The sequence below is a fragment of the Brachycentrus maculatus genome, unplaced genomic scaffold, assembly GCF_059751285.1.
Source record: "Brachycentrus maculatus isolate JH-2025_06_01 unplaced genomic scaffold, ASM5975128v1 h1tg000023l, whole genome shotgun sequence".
Taxonomy (NCBI): domain Eukaryota; kingdom Metazoa; phylum Arthropoda; class Insecta; order Trichoptera; family Brachycentridae; genus Brachycentrus; species Brachycentrus maculatus.
Window position 1 is genome coordinate 579,008 of NW_028280777.1, and position 19,652 is coordinate 598,659.

General features: G+C 30.1%; 1 protein-coding gene across 17 annotated transcripts in view; it reads right to left on the reverse strand.

Moving 5' to 3' along the window:
* Window positions 1-12,597: 12,597 nt before the first annotated feature.
* LOC148313091 (poly(rC)-binding protein 3-like) overlaps window positions 12,598-19,652 on the reverse strand; it is an 87,274-nt gene continuing 80,219 nt past the window's right edge. For 7 of the 17 annotated variants that reach the window (XM_088268384.1, XM_088268415.1, XM_088268408.1 and 4 more), the window contains exon 12: window positions 18,149-18,614. In XM_088268384.1, coding sequence (XP_088124510.1) covers window positions 18,290-18,614 — 325 coding nt within the window. In that variant the 3' untranslated portion in view covers window positions 18,149-18,289. Of the gene's footprint in view, window positions 14,492-16,888; window positions 18,615-19,652 lie in introns of those variants that run through there. The other 10 variants (XM_088268492.1, XM_088268465.1, XM_088268440.1 and 7 more) reach the window with 4 other exon arrangements.

Here is a 19,652-nt window from a genome sequence, read left to right on the forward strand (position 1 = left end):
TTATACGAAAGAAGATGAAAATTTGAGTATCCAATGCAATCCTTTGGTTGTTTGTATGAACCCTGGGCCCTGCTCTCAACTAGAGATCTCATGAACAAAATAAAGCAAAAAGTTATTGAATTGATTGACATCATGACAAATAATCAAACGTTTTTAGACTTATATGTTTGTCTGAGATAGTTTGTAATCGTTTAACAGTTGAATTCATTAAATAAACAATAAAATGGAAAATAGTAAAGTGGAAAACAATAAAATGAAAACTGAAATATGAAAATTAATATTTCTATTATAAAATACCACTTTCGAGTTTATTATTGTAAACATGACTAGTTTCGCAAAAATCTGTAGATTTTGGAACGAGTTGTGTTTACATTAATAAACTAAAAGGGTTCTTATATTAAAATGTTTCAATCATTATGTGATTTTATAATATTGACGCTTAATCAATAAATAATAATGGCTTTGTTTACATTTATTTTTTCAAACAAATAATCACAAATTTAAATTTGTTATAATGTATAACTTCACCGGGTTTTGTTATGCCTAGGGCACATTTTTTGTATTTCCATAAAATATACAATATGTATTACTCAAACTTACAACTTGAAATTATCAAAATATATAATTCGAATCCATCCATGAATCCATAATCTATAATATCATCCTTGTATATATACGGGAAAACTCAATCCTTCGATGAAGAAGTTTATTTTCCCTCATAAATAAACCATTCCCTTTGAAGGGAAAATTATTTTTATTAACCTTTGATAAAGAGAGCCATAAATCTACTCGGTTTTCTCATTTCTTCGAAAACACGTTTTTTCTCCACCACTAAAATAGCCTTACGGTTAAAAACGTATAAAAGATACGTATTTTTACGATACCGGTTTATTATTTTCCCATATATAGGTTGTTTCTTTAAATGAGATATATTGTAGCATTGAAATCTCTTAATTAAATATCGTTGATTTAAAGGCGTTCAAATTTCAATTATTAAGTTTATGAGGCAAATATGGTAGTAGAGAAAGATTAGGAAAAACTTCGAATAACCAAGTTTGTTACATACTTTAAAGTGAATATACTTTAGGTTGGGAGTCGGAATAATCGGTGAGTATGTATGAGGAGATACATGCATGAGGAAGGGGCGAAGATTGTTTGCAAATACAAAGTGGTGTGCATTCTATTCTCTCTGCCTAACCCTGCAGGAAAGTGGAGTGATGATAAGATAGTTAATTTGGTTGAGTTGACCTCCGTAGAGATTATTGTTTTTGACTACCGTACTGGAGGTCTCGGGTATAATTTCCAAAGAGAGTAAAAAAATACTAGTATAACTAGTTTTTAATAAAAGTTCAACTTGGCAAATACCCCTATTTTTTAAAAATCTATTATGACACGTGTTTCGATCCATTCCGCATAATGTTGAGACGGTTGAAAATGCTCAAACATCGTTTAATTAAAATGGATAGATTTAACCACAAAGTGACTGCCGAATCAAGCAATGAAATAACTGATTTTCCCCTGAAATATTATAACAATTGCCTTGGTACTTAACGCACAGGAAAAATCATCTTCCTTTCACGATTATAATAATACTTTTTTATTGTATACAGTGTCTTATGAACCCTTGAATACTGCTTAGGGTTAAAAAATAGGTACATTTAATTTTTTATACGGCCTTAATTATGAAACAGTAATTATATAATCAACATCAATAAAAGTATAATTAAAAAATATAATTAAAATGGAACTTTATTTTAAAATCACTATAAATATATTTTTATAACTTAATTATAATGTCTACCGGTTTCTTTTGAAAATTAACTGTAGGAAGGGTACTTTATTTATGTACATTTCTGTTAAATTAAGCATTAATATTCATAAAATTACGTAGGATATAAACATTGTTATATTAAACAGACATGTCTATAGGATAGACGAATCCTTCTCTATCTCGGTAACCCTAATATACTAGCAACGCAATCATGCTGTATAAATACAGCAAAAAAAAAACACATTTTGTCTTACATCCTCAACAAAGTTATTTTTCAATATGAATACATACATTTTACTTGTTGCATCATACGTTTAATTTAGTAACATATTGAGACCTCATTTCACTTACTTTCGTAATGGATTTTATCATCTTTGCGTTATTACAAAAACTGTTCTACGATTTTCAAAAGTAATTTATAAGATACAGTTGAAATAAGCATTGAAATGTTTATTAATAGGGGAGTAAAGGAGATATTTGTTTATTCATTCTTTGTTATTTTATTTTATTGTTATGTTGTTTTTTTGTTTTTTTTTTCATACGCAGTTATTAATTTAATTCTAAGTTAATTCTTCGCATTCACAAGTTAATACTATAAAATAAAAATACTTCATTAATTATTCGTTAAGCTTGCCGGAATCGAACAATTACCACTGTTTATGAGACAGTAATGCCAGCTATCATTTTCCAATCTTAGAAAATATATTTTTGATTTTCGTAAATACTGAACACTCTTTTTTTAGATATATTTACGACATGACAAGTTTAATGTTATATCTTTTTCAAGACAGATTTATTTTATTTTGAATGTCATTTATATTGTAAAAAAAATATTATGTGGTTTACTTGGTATAAAATACGCAAGAGGGGTAATAAATTGTTTGTTAGAAGATCGATTTTATTTGTATTATATATATATATATATATATATATATATATATATATATATATATATATATATATATATATATATATATATATATATATATATATATATATATATATATATATATATATATATATATATATATATATATATATATATATATATATATATATATATATATATATATATATATATATATATATATATATATATATATATATATATATATATATATATATATATATATATATATATATATATATATATATATATATAATATAAATTGAAAGTTGTTAATAGGCTGGAAAGATAGCACAACAATTATCTTACTTAACATGGATAGGTCTTCATAAGCAAGATAAAATTGAAATATTTACCAAAAACAATAATTAAAATAAATGTGCTGAGAAATTATTGACAATTGCAACCGTAGTCACCCTGTTATCATTATCTATGAAACTACCTCCATTATTTGAGGTCAAAATAAAATATGCAACAAAGGCAAAATAAATGAATAGGTAAATGATTAAGAGTTAATTCTGTGAAAATTGTAAAATAGTTTTTTTTCTCTCTCTCTTTTTTGTGTGTATTATATTAGGCTAAAATGGATAAAAACAATAAAGTTAAACAAAAAAAAAATTAGTAAAAAAAAACACCATCGACAAGACATATAAGGTGGCTTGGTGGGTCTCTGCAAAAAAATGTTTTAAATGTTTATAATTGTTCTTTTAAATAAATGTATAAAATTTAAGTAAATAAATAAAAAAATTTTTTTAAATCATTCATTATCATAACAATCAATGTACTTATGCGTGGGCTTTATTGGTACTTTATACATTATGTAATATATTATTTAGAAAGAAACGTACGCTAGTGGACTTGACTCCAAACAAGGAACTCATTGCCCAAATAGGAGTGATAATAGTGCATAATACGCATTCTATCAAAGTTTATTTTAAATTAAATTATTTGTTTAAAAGTTTTTGTTTTACTCACATTATGCCAAATTATTCGCCTCCATAATGGTCAGCACCCTCGGCTACCGTTCTGAAGGTCCCGGATTCGATTTCCAGGGGGGGGCAAATAATTTTTTGTAATTTTTTCACTCTAATATTTATTCAATATTACCCTGGACTGGTACCTGAAGCGGAGGGCTGATCACCTTTCAAGATAACACTGCGTTATAACGATGCAGTGCCCTATGCACACTTGGGGTGCGGATAAGGGCTAGATTTTTTGATGATGCCAAATTTATCCCCGGGCGAAGGACAAATACCTTCATAGAAGCAATGCTCAAAATGATTTCTCAAATCAATAATTTCTTTACTTCAATAATTTTTTAAATCATTGAATCTCATTTTTTTGTTGAGATTCAATGATACAAGAAATCGTTGAATCTCAAAAATCCATTTTTAAGATTCAATAATATTTTATTTTTATTTTTGTTACTTGCATTGAATATTTAAACAAAACAATGAAATCATGATTATTAATTGCTGCACCTAATATTATTAATATCGTCCGTTTATGAGATTTTATATCGGAACTTAAAACGCGCTCGAGGAAAACTTTTCGACACTTTTAAAATTGAATTTATAATGAAGCCGGTCTAGCTCCGTCTGCTAGGCGACTGCTTAGATCAAATATTTAAACTGAAATATCAAGCCAAGGTATATGACTACACCTTACAAGAAGCTCTGTGATTTTGCGAACACCTCATCAAAAATACCATAATACCATTTTCACGTGTTTGCGATTCGTATAGTCAGCATTTAAAGCTTTTACAAATACATTTTTTACATCTTTCAGCGCTTGTCAGTTATGAAACATCATACTAGTGCAAAACTAAAAAGTATATTATTCATTTCTTATGTCGTGTTTCAACCCTCAGTACAAAGGGGTTGTTTTTTTCCTTATTTTATAGCGTGTAGAGCGGATTTCATAATTCAAAGGTGAATAATCTGATTTTTAAAGCTATAAATCGAGTCATTAACCTTTCCACACATCCTTTCTAAGGATTTTTTTCCAGAATTATTTTAAGATACCATATTTCTTAACACTCTCCTATTGTACATTAATGTCTCATTTGAGGTCTTAAAATAGTTCAGTTGAAAGAGTCGCCAAAATGTTTAAAAAAAATAATAATCAAATTTGTTTACATTGAATTGACTGAATAAGATGTGGTTGATCACTGAAAATATTGTAAAATTGTAAAAGAAAAACACTTATTTTTTTACCACTTGAGTATGTTTTTATTTTATTATATTATTTTTTATAATAAAATAAACTCAAGTGGTAAAAAACAGGTGTTTTTCTTTTACAACATGTCTCACCACAAAGTGAATGCCGAAACAATAAAGAAAATATTGTATTTCTACAAAAAAACGTCTGTAGGAGGAAAACAAGTTTTTGGAAACGATGTAAAGAATAACCATTGTGTCTTGAGTGTTTTGAAAATTTGTTATTTAAATTCTGTTTTTTTCTAATATTATCATCATTTCTCGGTAAATTATAAGATTATCATTATTCATTTCACTGCACAATAAAGAAATTCGTTTTATTTTACCTATATATGTAATTAAAGGTATTTCACTTATTGACATTATCATAAAATATTACAATCGCACACACTATCTTTATCAAACACCAAGCAACTAATAAAATTTTAAGTTGACTGCCGAAACAATGAATGCTAAAATCATGTTCACGTTTATATTATTACGCTGTCGTACAAAATATTTGCTGCTTCATCAAGTTTTTTTGGCTCTTACTCGAGTTCTACCATCATGATCAGGTTACACGCAATACAAATAGTTCTAAACATTCATAGACAAATTTTTTTAAAAACATAGCATTCTACATTTCAGCATTTCAGCTGAAATCTGTTTTGAATTTTAATTTGCAATTTATGACTTTATTTACGTTTGCTATGCCAAGAATCCATTCTTATCCCCTCAAACGAAATTATGTATTTGTTTTCATGTTAAGTTTAAGATTGTAAAATTAAACAAAAATTGTGTCAAAATACATTTTTTATTTAATTTTTTTTTATTTATTTCTAGTTGAAAATATCGCAAATAAAGGTACTAGATGCAAATTTAAAATTATCAACGAAAATGCAATAACAAAGAAATCCGTGTAAAAATGGAATATAACTATTGCTTATCACAGGGCTGTCTAAACTAAACACGATCCCGGGCCAATATAAATAACCCAACAGAATTGATGGCCGCAGAAACAAATACTTGAACTTAAAAAAAAAACAAATGCACATTAAGGGAATTGACCTAATAAAAGTGACAGAAAACTGGTTGCCGTGTGAATAAATACTTCATTCATTCATTTGGGAAGCTATAAAAATAAAATAACATTCTACGAAATAAATTTCGTAAAATGAACATTTTCGTTTTTATCACAAATATAAGCCGTTGATCGTGCTTTGGACAGCCCTAGCTTACCACATGTTAAATAAATTTAATTTAATATATATTTTACCATCAATCATATGTAGGTGCCATTTTTGACTACCATACCGGAAGTCTCAGGATCGATTCCTTGTGGGGGTCGAAATAAATATAAATTATTATTCACTGTAATATTTATTTAATATTACCCTGGACTGGTACCTAAAGCGTGGGGTCGATCACCTTACCATCGTGTATTTAGCAGTCAAGTTAATACTGATTTTATATTATACAGTGCCCCATGCACCATTTTATGCAGATAAGGGTAAATATATATACCCAGGCTATGACTGTTATTTTTGTAAAAAAATGTTTGAAATTTGACAATATTTACGTCATTGATGATATAAGGTCAGGTCAGAAGTCGGAATAACGGCAGGTATGTATATATGAAGTGATGAATGAATGTGGAAGAGGAGTAGATTGTTTGCGAATACAGATTGGTGTGGCGTTCTATTCTCTCTGCCTATGGTTAGTTAGTAAGTTTAAGTTAGTAATTGCAGATTTTAAAAAAATATATCAAATTATACCACTTTGATGTAAATTTTATTATGAATACTACAAAATTTGAAATGCACATTGTGGTAAACTACATTAATTTATATTTAGATATATAAAAGATAAATTTTGATCATGTTTTCCCAACCTTAGTACCCAATACTTTAGTGCAAGGGTGGCCAACCCGCGGCCCGCAGGCCGCATGCGGTTGCCGGGTCTCTACTTGTGGCCCGCAGGGCGTATCAATTTTTTTTCTTTTAGTGTACATAAAACCACCAAAAGAACATTCCATCGTGCGTAGTTCGTACCATATTCCATATGTGGAAGTATGTCTGACATTTTTTTGTTTTACAAAATACTATTGATGAGTTCCCTATTTTGAAACACTTGATGAATCATATCAAATCTCAAATGAGAACAAGAAACACTGATGAGCATTTGGAAAACTGCTTGGAAAACATTGTTGCACTTAGTTCTGACCAACAGACGTCTCACTAAATTTTTTTTTATATTTTGTTTACTTTTTTTGTTGTATGCCTGTAATCTAATAAATTCTCATTTTTATTAATTCTTCATAAAATATATATATATATATATATATATATATATATATATATATATATATATTTCTGTTAAATTTGAATAATGTAAAAAAATTGGTTTATGGCCTGGTAGGTAATTTCATTTCTAAAATCTGGCCCTACTGCTGAAAAGGATGGTTACCCATGCTTTAGTACTTGCCAGTACACACCTTTATTAACACCCCATTGCCTGATTTGTTTAATGAAGTGATGAATGTTATTCCTGAAAATTAACCATCATATGGAAGAATACATTCTATAGCCTTCAAAACTAAATATACTCCCCGTGAAGCAGCTAAATTTAAATGTTATATTAATGATTTTATTTAAAAACCTTGTTATATATTGTAAAAAAATCACTGCTGGAACCACTAATTACTCTGTGAACAAAATATTATCTCCATCAATGCAATCTTCAGATATTTATATCTTCTTCCTGGCTCCATCCCAACTTATCATCCGCTTATACTGTTTGGGTAGATCTTTCTATCACAATGTCACCTATGCCATGCCAATTTCGAACCCTTTCCTTGGACGGACTTGTTTCATCTGCTTCAATTTGCTTACCCCTGGAATCTAACAAAGCTGTACCTGACTTTATTGTCAGTCTTTGGATCACTGAGAGAAAAATCACCCTCGCTGCCAGACAGGGTAGTGCATATATTTTTTTTAAATACGTAATAATCTATAAAATCTTTATATACAAATTAATGTATGTATATTTATCCTCTATAGACTCCTATACTATTCCATCGATTGCGATGAAACTTACAAGATTTATTGTGTGCATACTCATGGTGATTTATGTATAAAAACAGGAACAGAAATATGCGTAAAACTATTTTCACATTATGATAGTTTATCGACAGCATTATGACATTTGGAAAAACAGAAGAATCTCATTGCGTTTATTCTTCAGGTTTTTGTTCCAAATTAAAATTTTATGAAAACAAGTCCTGTTTGATAGATTTGAATATGCGTAGCTACCTATACCGCTTAACCTAGGTAGGTATAATTTGTTCACGCTTTCAACAAACATAACTTAAATATGTTATTGTTAAAAATTTGAATTTTAAGCAAACGGAGTGAGATTCTGCTGTTTTCTAAATGTAGTGATTTATTAGAATTTACTTATAAATATCGCTCACTCCTTTAAAGAACGTCATAAATCAAAAATCGTCAATTTTCAGTTGTGCATGTTTTCAAAATGCCCAGAAAATGTACTATATCCCAGCAAAAGAGACATATTTTTAACTTAATATTTACCCGCTGCATGGCAGAAAGTGTTGTTTTTCCATTTTGAAGAAAGGGTATTGTTTAAATATTTTTTTTAAATATACTAAATATTTTTCAAATGAAGAAAAAACCTACAGGTTTTACTTAAAAAGATCTGTTGCACAGTAAAAAGTTAAATAAGTGGCTTGATATTTATTTTTGATACATTGTATTATATTTATATTTTATATCTTTAAAAACGTTCTCCTGAAAAATCAAGTTTTTTGATTTATGTATAACGTTCTCGAAAGGAGTGAGTGATATATTTATTGTGCATTTTTTTTCATTTAAAAATATTTAGTCATAGTAACTCGTTGCTGTGTACAGCTAGTTGGTCATAAAATATTCGAGCTTACTAAAGTTAATAATGATAGTAAATATGGCCAATTTATTTAGCGCCGTTTTCGTGAAAAATCACCTCTACTTTTATATGTTTCTACAGTTTTACATTATTGTTAGTAATGATGCTAAATTTGGGAATCCTATAACAATTGGGGCCTGTATAGTGGCTTCTGTATATCACCAGATGTCATATTCAGTGGACATTACATAAGATCATTTAAGCATGTCATATTTAGCAGAAAAGTTTGAGCAATATGTATATGTATTTAAATCTAGTACTATTATTAGTCCGTTATTGATTAATTAGAACATAAGGCTTCATAGCAATTTGCCCCCATATACTCTGTGTAGGAAGTATGATAATTATTAGTAAAGTGTGACTAAAAATATAGGATATTTGGTTTATTAATGCCCTCAGGAAAAGTAATCTATACTTTTGAACATGGTATACATTGATCTTTCATTACCTGCACTCTCAAATTCATTTAAAACGATCACCTTTCTGGCTTTTGATAAGCTAGAATGTTTGAATATTAAGAAACTATTTGTAGAATTGATGGGAGCCAGTGTTGCCATTTGTTTATTACGATAATAATTTTGACCTTTTCAAAATATGAAAAAAAAGTTCCATTTTTAAACATTCCAAAAGATAAATTCTTCGAAGTGCAGGACATTATAAACACAAGACTCATACATAATGAAATAAAACACATATACTATTTACACACTTTTATTTAGATATTAAACAAAAAATAACAAAAAGAGAAAACACTTGATTTATGATATTCTATAGACACAAAAAGTCAATAACATTGATAACTAACAGTGCCAAACAGTAAACCAACTGCAATGTCTTACATAAACATTTTTACAACTGGTACCGAGATATAATAAAATAATTGCCATTAAAAATTACATATTTAAATACACAAATATGTACTATCTGATAATAATTGTTATATCTAATTGATATTGTTATAGAAAGATTTACAGTATGGACTTTCAAAAACTTTTATCTGATATTTTCTTTCACTTCCCTTAACCTTCATTTAGAGTTTGGAACCATAGCACTTTACAAAACTATAGATCATATAAAATTTGAACACAGATGTCATGCAGGTGGTTACTTTTTTATTTTAAAAAGGAGCATCGGTGGAATTGAACTTCATGCTTCATTCAAGGCACGCAATCGTGAGTTTAGCCTCTCAAGAACTCTTGTTGCTCTATATTTCAGTGTGCAATAGAAGTCATTAAATTTATGATATGCATCACTCGTGATTCCGGACCAACTGAGTGATAGACCATTTAGTCGGACACAAATTGCGCCAGAAAGGGGGAGAATTTTATTGATGACATCCGACAACCAAAAAGGTTTCATGATAATAAAATTTCCCAGAACCTTTCACTCAAAATTAGGATCTGATGACTCAATCTCATACGTCCACTTACTGCACATAGAGACTCTGCTTATCTGCAGGACTAATCATGTGATCAATTTGACTTTGAAGGTTAAGAAATTTTTTTCTGTGAAGTTTTAGCCTTCTTCAATATCCGATGTATGAAATTAAAAGAAGATACAAATACACAATTGAATATATATGATACAAGTGTGAACTACTATTAGAAAAGTTAGAATAACATCAACCCTTTTTAATACCTATTGGCACATTGCTTTGTTCCTATTGCAGCATTCTACAAGACCATACTGTACTTAACTTATATTGGGATCCATTTTGGTACATTAGCATTAGAGGGAACCAGAAAACCCCTAGCACTAGCCAAAGAAATCAGTCTTCAAATGGATGCCACCAATATCACTCATTTATTGACTTTATAACCTCTAATTTAATAAGAATACACAGTTAACACTTCCCTCGATATAGTACCACCTAAGATTAGTGCTATAGTAACATTCAGATATAATGTATTATAAATACCGTATTGATAACTATTATTATTAAATGTGTATTGAAATCTAAGTGCAATATTACATAGTGATACAATTTTCCTCCAAAGTTTGGCATTAGAGCCTGTACAGAGTGGAAACATCCCATTTCTTAATCTTGCCGTTGATATGCAGTCGCGTCATTAACTAATTGCATATCAGAACATATTTATCCTCATTACGCCTTCCAACTCGCGGATTACAATATTCCCGGAGGAAATGTAATATATAATTTCATAATAAAAATAGCTAAAATATTTTAGCCGACTCCTATTATACGGAGCTGCATTTATTTCTAAACATCAACAAAAAATATTTATCAGATTATTTTTCATATATATAATATTATCACTATTAAATATGTTTAATTGATATGCTAATATTTAGCATCTAGTAGCTTCACTCCACACAGACATATTAAGTTGACTTTTATATCGTCAAGATCCATATTCCAAGCGATAGGGATAATGCTATTACCCTGGTATCTCGGCTAATTGCAATATTCTACTCGCTAGATAAAGTGCCCCTCAGTTCTACGAAGATGGCAACCGTCAGCCGCTTAAACCGCAAGACCTGCAACCGATGCAAATCTCGCGAGCTCAGTTTTCATAAGATTCGAACAAACTCCTTATGACGATTCAATACAAATAATAACACCGATCGCAATACCGTGCGACAAAGCAATTTGTCTCTTCACATTGAATATACTCTCTAAAGATTTTAAATAGAATTCAATTCTTCAAAATGTGCGGAATATATTTTAAGATTTAGAACGAGTGCTCGAAACTTAAGAACTTCAAATGTGCTGTAAAGGAAAAATTCAACACTCTCAATATTTCATTAAATACTATGTCTTTTAAAAATACGACGAGAGCTTCGCCGTAAGACCCTGTTTTATTTAAAGGCTAGTAAATATATTTCCACCTTGAAACGCATTTCGCAGATAAATTCGGCTTAAGCTTGTAACATCCTTAACATCAAAGTGAAATAGTTTACTCCTCCGGGTCGCACACACCATTACGCTGACAAGAGCAACATTCCAGTGTTGTAAGTGCGTCTAAATTCTTAATATTTTACATCTAAGACACGTAGTATTTCTAGGGTGAGTAATTATCCTCGGAGACAGGTACCTAATTGATTCCAGTGCTAAGTGTGTCGTCACTTGAGAATGACCATTTCTTGGCACGTTACTATTGTTATCATTGGGTCTAATCACAGGTATAATTTTCATAATTGTATTCTTTGCAAAATAACTACATTCTTTATTTCATAATTACATTTATGTGTATCCATATTCTAGGTTTTACCCGAGAAAAGCTCTAACATTTGTGATTGCCCGGAACGACTTAAAAGCGTTACTTTACACCAAACACTTTAACACCTAATTGTATTCTGGTTTAACCTATGATATTACCGTTACAGAGATTAGAGAAATATTCAAAGCTTAACACTACACATAAAGTGAACTATGACCACTTTCAATAACTATGGCCACAGAGATAAATATTACTATACAACCAGTCATATTTGCTATTCGGTTATCACCTACAGTTGAACTTGATATTGTACATTCATATTATGTATATTGCTCCGTTTTCTATGTTTAACGCACAATTATCCAAAACATTATTGAATGATAACAGCAAAATTAACAAGTTCTCAACATTCAATATTTCGTTTACAAAATATTTGAAATATGGAATAAGAGTGCACATGTAAAATGTTCTTCCACATTTGACATTCACATATTATGTATATTAAAAGTATATATTCAGTATATATCTACAATAAAATATTTCATTATTAAATAATGATCGAGTATTGAAGATTAAATATTTGGTTAAACAAATAATGCTAACAAAAGTATAAAAACAAGAGAAAGAATTGTAACTCGAAGTATGTTCGAAATTGTGTTTCACAATTTCGCAATAATAAATTTGAAAGACTAGAAATTGAAATAAGAGATTCATAACATTACACCAATTTTTACGCATTCTGATAATTAACATTCACAGCCAAATATTTAAATCAACGACATAATTTATCTATCATAGAGAAGAATTTTTCTATCGACTTTTAATAAAAAGTATTTAAAACCAATCTTTGGTTGCCATTTTCGAAAGTATATCAGTTCTGATAATTCAAATTAACAAATAAATAACATAACAAATCAATACTCTTCAAAGTACGGAGTCAGCATTATGCAAATAAAAACAAAATATATAAAAGTAGAAGAAACAAATTGCGATCAAATAAAGCTATAGTACCAGAGCTGAACTCTCGACTTTTAAATATTTAGCGAATAATATTAATTTCTTAGGTAAGAAATAAAAATAAAAAACCAGTCATCCAACTATCCTAAACATATTAATCTCATTCCACTTATCCTAAATTTAATGTATCTACATACATTAGTGTATAAAATGAGCAAATAATTTATTAACGTAACAATACTGTAATATCAAATGTCTTTTAAGAGTAAACATTAATAATATTGAATTTATATTACTACTAACACCGAAATATTAAAAATGTCGCTGTTAAAAGCGACGTAAATATTTGTTTGATTCCATCTACTTTGTAAGATTGGCACAAATAAGTCTAATGAATGAATATAAAATGTAAGGTAAATTCTCGATAATAGAGAGCTATTTTGGCACAATTTCGCATGCCAGGTAATTGAGAATCGGGAAGACAGACAAGATATTACGGGATTAATTCTACATATACTCGTGTATCATGTATACATACAATAGACTAAAATTGATAATTGAATTTTGATATGTATATAAATAATATTATTGACGAGGATGAACTAGCATCCCCAGTGGATAAATTGAGCGCCGGAAGGAAAGGGAGCGTAGTACCAAAACCATCGATATAATCTTACATTAAATTAGTATCTATTATCAGATATGTGTATAACCACAATGATACATATAATTAAATAAAAATAACAAATCTTTGGTTTGTTCCCTAGACCAATTAACTTTTTTAATTATTTCTTTTTTGATCGAGACATTAATGTAAATTTTCTTAAAGGATTTGATCCCACCAGTTTCGTATAATGGTGCCAGAAGCAGACTCGGCAGTCCGCTGTACAGACCGACACATTATATACAAATTATATTGTCATTAAGCCCTCTCGCTTCCTACTAAACTATTCTATCCTTCCACCTACCGTACAACCGACAATTGCATAAATTGTCTAAATTATTTCCTCAGAATGCAAAAACTAACTATTCCTTATGATCCGAATGCAGTCAATGTTTCCTAATTTGGCGATGACAAATATTACACATAATGCGCATAATGAATTGATTCCTTCCCGTCAAAGTTCGCTCGTACCCTCGACTCTTGTAAATGAGATCAAACATTGCTTCCTCCAATCCCAAGAGCGACATCGCAAATTTTGAATGTTTCAGATCTTAATATGAAAATATTTAAAATACGAACTAAGACTTATATCTGAAGAGATTTCGAGACACCTCGCAGGTATCTAGTTTGCTTTGTATAAAATCAAGAAGATTCTTGGATCACATAATAATGTTAACAGCGGGAGATAATCCCGATTTGTACTGGGTGTTGCATCCAGACATCGCGTATTGGAGCCTTTACTATGTGATTTGGCCCGATGTAGTGACTTAGTGAATGGGAGCCTTCACTATGTGGTTGGGGCCGACATAGTGATACCCGGTCATCTGCTGCCCGGCCGTCTCCATAAAAATTCTGAAAAAGAAAGGCGCTTTTAAATAACACAAACACTCCAAAATACAAGGAAATTGTGCAACACTCTAGTTCTTCCGTTGCAACTTATCCATTAAATATACACATACGGGACAAGAAATAAGACACTAATATCAGAAGCTTAATTAGGAACATGAAGGAAGAATTTAAAAGCAAAAATATATATGCAAAATTCAAAACACACAATCATATTTATGTAGCAAAACAAAAATCTCTGTAAAAATTAAGAAAGCACTGTTTTATCATCTTATAAAAATTAGTGGCTCCTAATTCAGCCAATCAACTTTCCATTAAAATTAATAACCACCTATTGTATGAGTAAAAATAATTTAAATTAAACAATTTGTTGTAGTGACATATATTAGTAGACATCTTGCACTGAACTTTGATGATTTTTAATGACGAAACATGAAAATAACATAAAAACAACAACAAAAACTCAGCATCTTTTAATGCTTATTAACTGCTAATATTATATAGAAAAATGAGAGAAATAAAGAACACCTCTGTAAAAATTTATAAACTTAAATAAGTATTTCATTTTACTTTGCGGCCAAAGGTTTTTAGTGAAATAAAAATGATCAGTATTTAAACATTATTTTAGTCAATAAGAATGACCCAAAATAAAACAAAGAAAGTTGATCTTTGGTAAAAATATACAAAAGACTCATGATTCACCAGAAAGCTATTTAACCGTAGTCTTTTTAATTTTACAGACATGATTTCAGTCCAAATTGCACCAATCAACATAATATCAAAGAAGAATGTCAGCTGTAACAAAAAAACATCACAACACTTTTGTTTTGTTAAAACAACTGGCAACCGCGACCTGCATTGGGTTTGTTTGAGCCGGTCATATAAAAGATGCTTACTACCTTAATCAGGCAAAGACATCGGAAATTTGGTAACACGTGTGTAACTGGTTAATTTCATATGTGTATATTTGTGCGTACATTAATTGTGAAATTTATTTAAGAGGTAATATTTATGGACCACCCCGGTAAATCAAGAGTCTGCCGTATTTAGTTTGAAAATCATCAAGTATTATTAGTGTGTAATATCTTTTTCGGTATGATTGCCCCAACTTTAAGATATTTATAGGTTCAGTTGAAAAGGATTAGTAATGAATGAGGGATGGTTTAAAAGATGTATAAACAATATTCAGCGGAAAAACAATATTTACACAGGGGAATAATAAAAAGGTAAAAGGTAGGCTTACCAGGATCGCTCCACAAAGGGACTGGTATTATGGAGACAGGTCTTCCCGTGGTTGGTTGGATAGCACTGGGATTGGTTGGTTGGTCTCCGGATAGTTTAGTGGAAAAGTCAGCTTACTTTGGAATTCCAAGGAGGTGTGATGTGATAAGAAAGCTCGGAATAAACATTGAAAATAGCCAAATAAACAAAATCTCATACTTTCCAGGAATGAGTCAACGGGAATCGTGGGGATAATGATATTCAGGTTAACATTTTTGTAATCAATATTTGTGATATACTATTTTATAGCTTATAAAAATAACTTTCTTCAAAATCACTATACCCATAAGCTTATTGTTTCTGAACAGTCATGCAGTATTGTGCCCACAGCATTAATGGTTAAAGTATTTTCATGGTCTCTGTACTTAAGGCTATTAATATTTTTCTCATTCAAAGTTGCGAATTTGAAACTGCTCACATTCAGATGTTGTATGAGTAATAAAACATTGATATGAAAAATACACCGAGGTTATAATTGATGTGGACTATTTTACTTTATCATAGTTTTTATTTTTATCATAATCCATAGTCCAGTGTTTTTATGGAATAAAATGGAGATATATAATAGCAGACTGTTTATACGATCTGTTGGTTAGAAATTTATAGCGTGTTATATTTTTTCAAAAGTTTCGAAAATACATTTTAATAGAATTCATGAGGCTTGAGGAAGACGCTGTTTAGTTAAAACAATATATGACAATAAATAAAATTTACATAACAGTGATTTAATGGAAAGTTATTTTTATAAGTTGAACACATTTTAATATAGCCATCACATTGTAAAATAGAATTCTCGTTATTTTTTAAAATAAAAATTATAAGCATTTATATTTAATTATAACAAAGAAAATAAAATTAACTGTCGGATGCGAGTCTCAAAAACCATAGATCCAGACACAGAATAAAATATTTTAATTATAAGTTTATATATTTTAAAAATAATAATTATAAATAATTATTAAATCAAATGTACTGGATAATGTTATGAATTTACTTTCTTATTATCAAAAATTATTAAAATGATCACAGAAGACAAATATTTTGTAATATAAAATTAAAGTACATGTATGTAAAATCAGAAATTATTACAAAAATTAAATACACATGAAAGAAAAAAAGACATGAGGGTTTTATAATCTTTATTTTAAGATAAAAGATAGTTGTGTCTACAATTTACTCCAATATAATAAACGACATATAAAAAAACTTATGAAATGTTATGATTTATTTTCAATCCTTCCTTTCCACAAAAAGAAATATTACAATGTTTTTACCAACAAAAAGGTTTAAAAAAAATATTGTATTAGAAAAAAAGAGATGATTTAAACCATCATACGGAAAATACATACAATAAAAATGTATTGTGTATTTATTTTCAACTATAAAATGTATTATGAAAAACAATATTTGATTGACTGATTTTCATTAGATATTTAAAAAAACAACAAAAAAAACAAATGTTCTTGTTTTTGTAATAATATTTAAAAACATAAACTTCAAATTTTACAGTTTTTTTTGTTTAAATTAAATGTAGAGTAAAATGAATGATTGATAATAAGGAAAGTGTATACATATTAAAAAATATTGACAGAAAAACAAACATAACATAGCACTAAAAAAGAAGATAAAGAAACATGATATTTTTAATGATTAGAAGTTTAAGTTATGTTGATTTATTTGTATATGATAAAATGTGTATGTGAAAAAAAATACTACATACACAAGCATATGTAATAAAAAAGGTATTTCCTATTATGGAACCGAATCTGCATGATTTATAAAAGCATATAAATAATATATGATAATTTCTCTGCAAACAATAAAATTAATATTCCACATGAGGAATTTAATATTATACTGTAAATCTAAAATATTTTGACACTCCGATAAATGAAAGAAAGAACACTAAACTAATTCTGATTACTCAATAGTAAAATGTACCTCGCAAATCTAGTTTTCTAGTTTAATCTAGTTCTCATTAAACTCTAATGATATTTCAATAAAAAGATAATTAATATTGTCACAATGATTTATAATTATGTTCAAAACTATAAACAAATGAGAAATGTGCTATAAACACGAAAACTACAGATTTGGTCCATATCAAAGCACTTAAACAAAGTTCTTTCAGAATCGTCTTCACACAATTCTATCAATGAAGAAACCGTCCGACAAATAATGACATAATATTTGGCTTCAGATCAATCACGAAAGGAACGAGTACGACTTCAAGTTTAGAAATCAAACAAACTATTTGGCCGCAATTTCCTAGAAAAAAAAATTATCTCAAAATTGCGATAAGCATATTTGCCAAGAGTCCGATAGTCGGGTGTTTGTACAAAAGAGTGAATACGTCCAAAAATATTTACAAGTATGATGCTCGTATAAAATGTGTACATTTTACCGATCGCATATTCACCAAATGTAACGATCTGGGAAACTAGTTACTCCGATCCCCGAATCGCTAGTTTGCAGCTGTCACTCTATAGCGCACGTGCAGTCCAGGGGGATTTGAGTGGGAAACTAGTAAGGGTTGAACTTGTTCCTATCGGATTTGCTTTTGACGGGCTGGTCGGTGGAGTTGCTTTGGGGGGCGGGCGAGCGGGGCCGGTTGGGCCCCCGGTGCTGTCGGTGCACGCCGGTGGTCTGGATGGGGGCGGAGCCGAGCAGCTCGGTGAGGCCGCCGAGGGCCGAGAGGGAGCTGAGCGCGTTGAGCGCCCCCGGCTTGGTGAGCAGCTGGGCCAGCGGAATGGCGGAGGCGAGGGGCCCGGCGGCCGCCTGCCCGTTGCCGCTGCTGGCGCCCTCCCCGTTGCCGGCGTTGCCCAGATTGGCCTTCTGCAGTTCCACGCTGCGGAAACACAAGGGGCGGGTGATGGAAACAAGTTCGGGAGGGCTGGACACGGCTGGCGGACCAATAGTGATAAGGTCGGAACTTCGGATATTGAATGTGAATGTGCGAGTATGTTTAGTGTGAGGGAAGAAACGCGGTGCATCTTTGCCGAAATAAACTCGAAAATAAAAACAAAACTAATTCCCACCGTATTCTAGGTTGTGAGTAATGATTAGTATCGAAAAGAAAAGTGAAGAAATTAAAATTCCCCTTAAAAGAACATAAAATAAAGTCTAATGTTTCGCCATTAGCCATGAAAAACCCTTTAAAGTGACAATTGTTTTAAATTAATTTTGATAAAAAATGTGTTTTGTGATGCAAAAAAGTAGAAATCAACATCGGACAAAAGCGTCAAAAGGATTAAACCAGGAATGTTAAGTACCATTTAAAAGTGATCATTTACTTTTTATTTAATAAAATGAAAAAACATATTTCAATCCGTCTAAGGTTTGATATTATCGATTTTATTTAAAAAAAAACAATAAAAATGAAATTGAAAATAAAAACAATAAACCAAATGATCACCTCTATTGTTGTTAATCACTCACAAAGGCCTAACACAATTTTAAAAGACGGTTCAGTTAGTAAAAGTGTGAAGCCTTTGAAAGTGTGAAAAAGTAAATAATGTAAAAGGATGGAGATTCAGCTTTGGAAGGCAGCAACTGGAACGTTAGGGGTGTTAAATAAATAATTGTTGGAATAATGCGAGGACAAATGATTTGTTATAAGATGGTTGGTAGACATTGGATGGACCTGGATGTAATCAGGAGGAAGACATTTGACGGAATATTCCACAACGTTCGTCGGGTCGAAATTCATACCTAAGCTGAAAAAAAAATTGTAACAGGGCACCAAAACTTAACTTAGCACAGTAATGGGTCAGCGGCATTTTCAAAGGAAAACTGCAAAACTGTAAGACATAGTAATAGATCGAATGATACTGCGACAGAAATATAAAGTATACAAAGGAGCATATCAAATGTAAGAATGCATTTG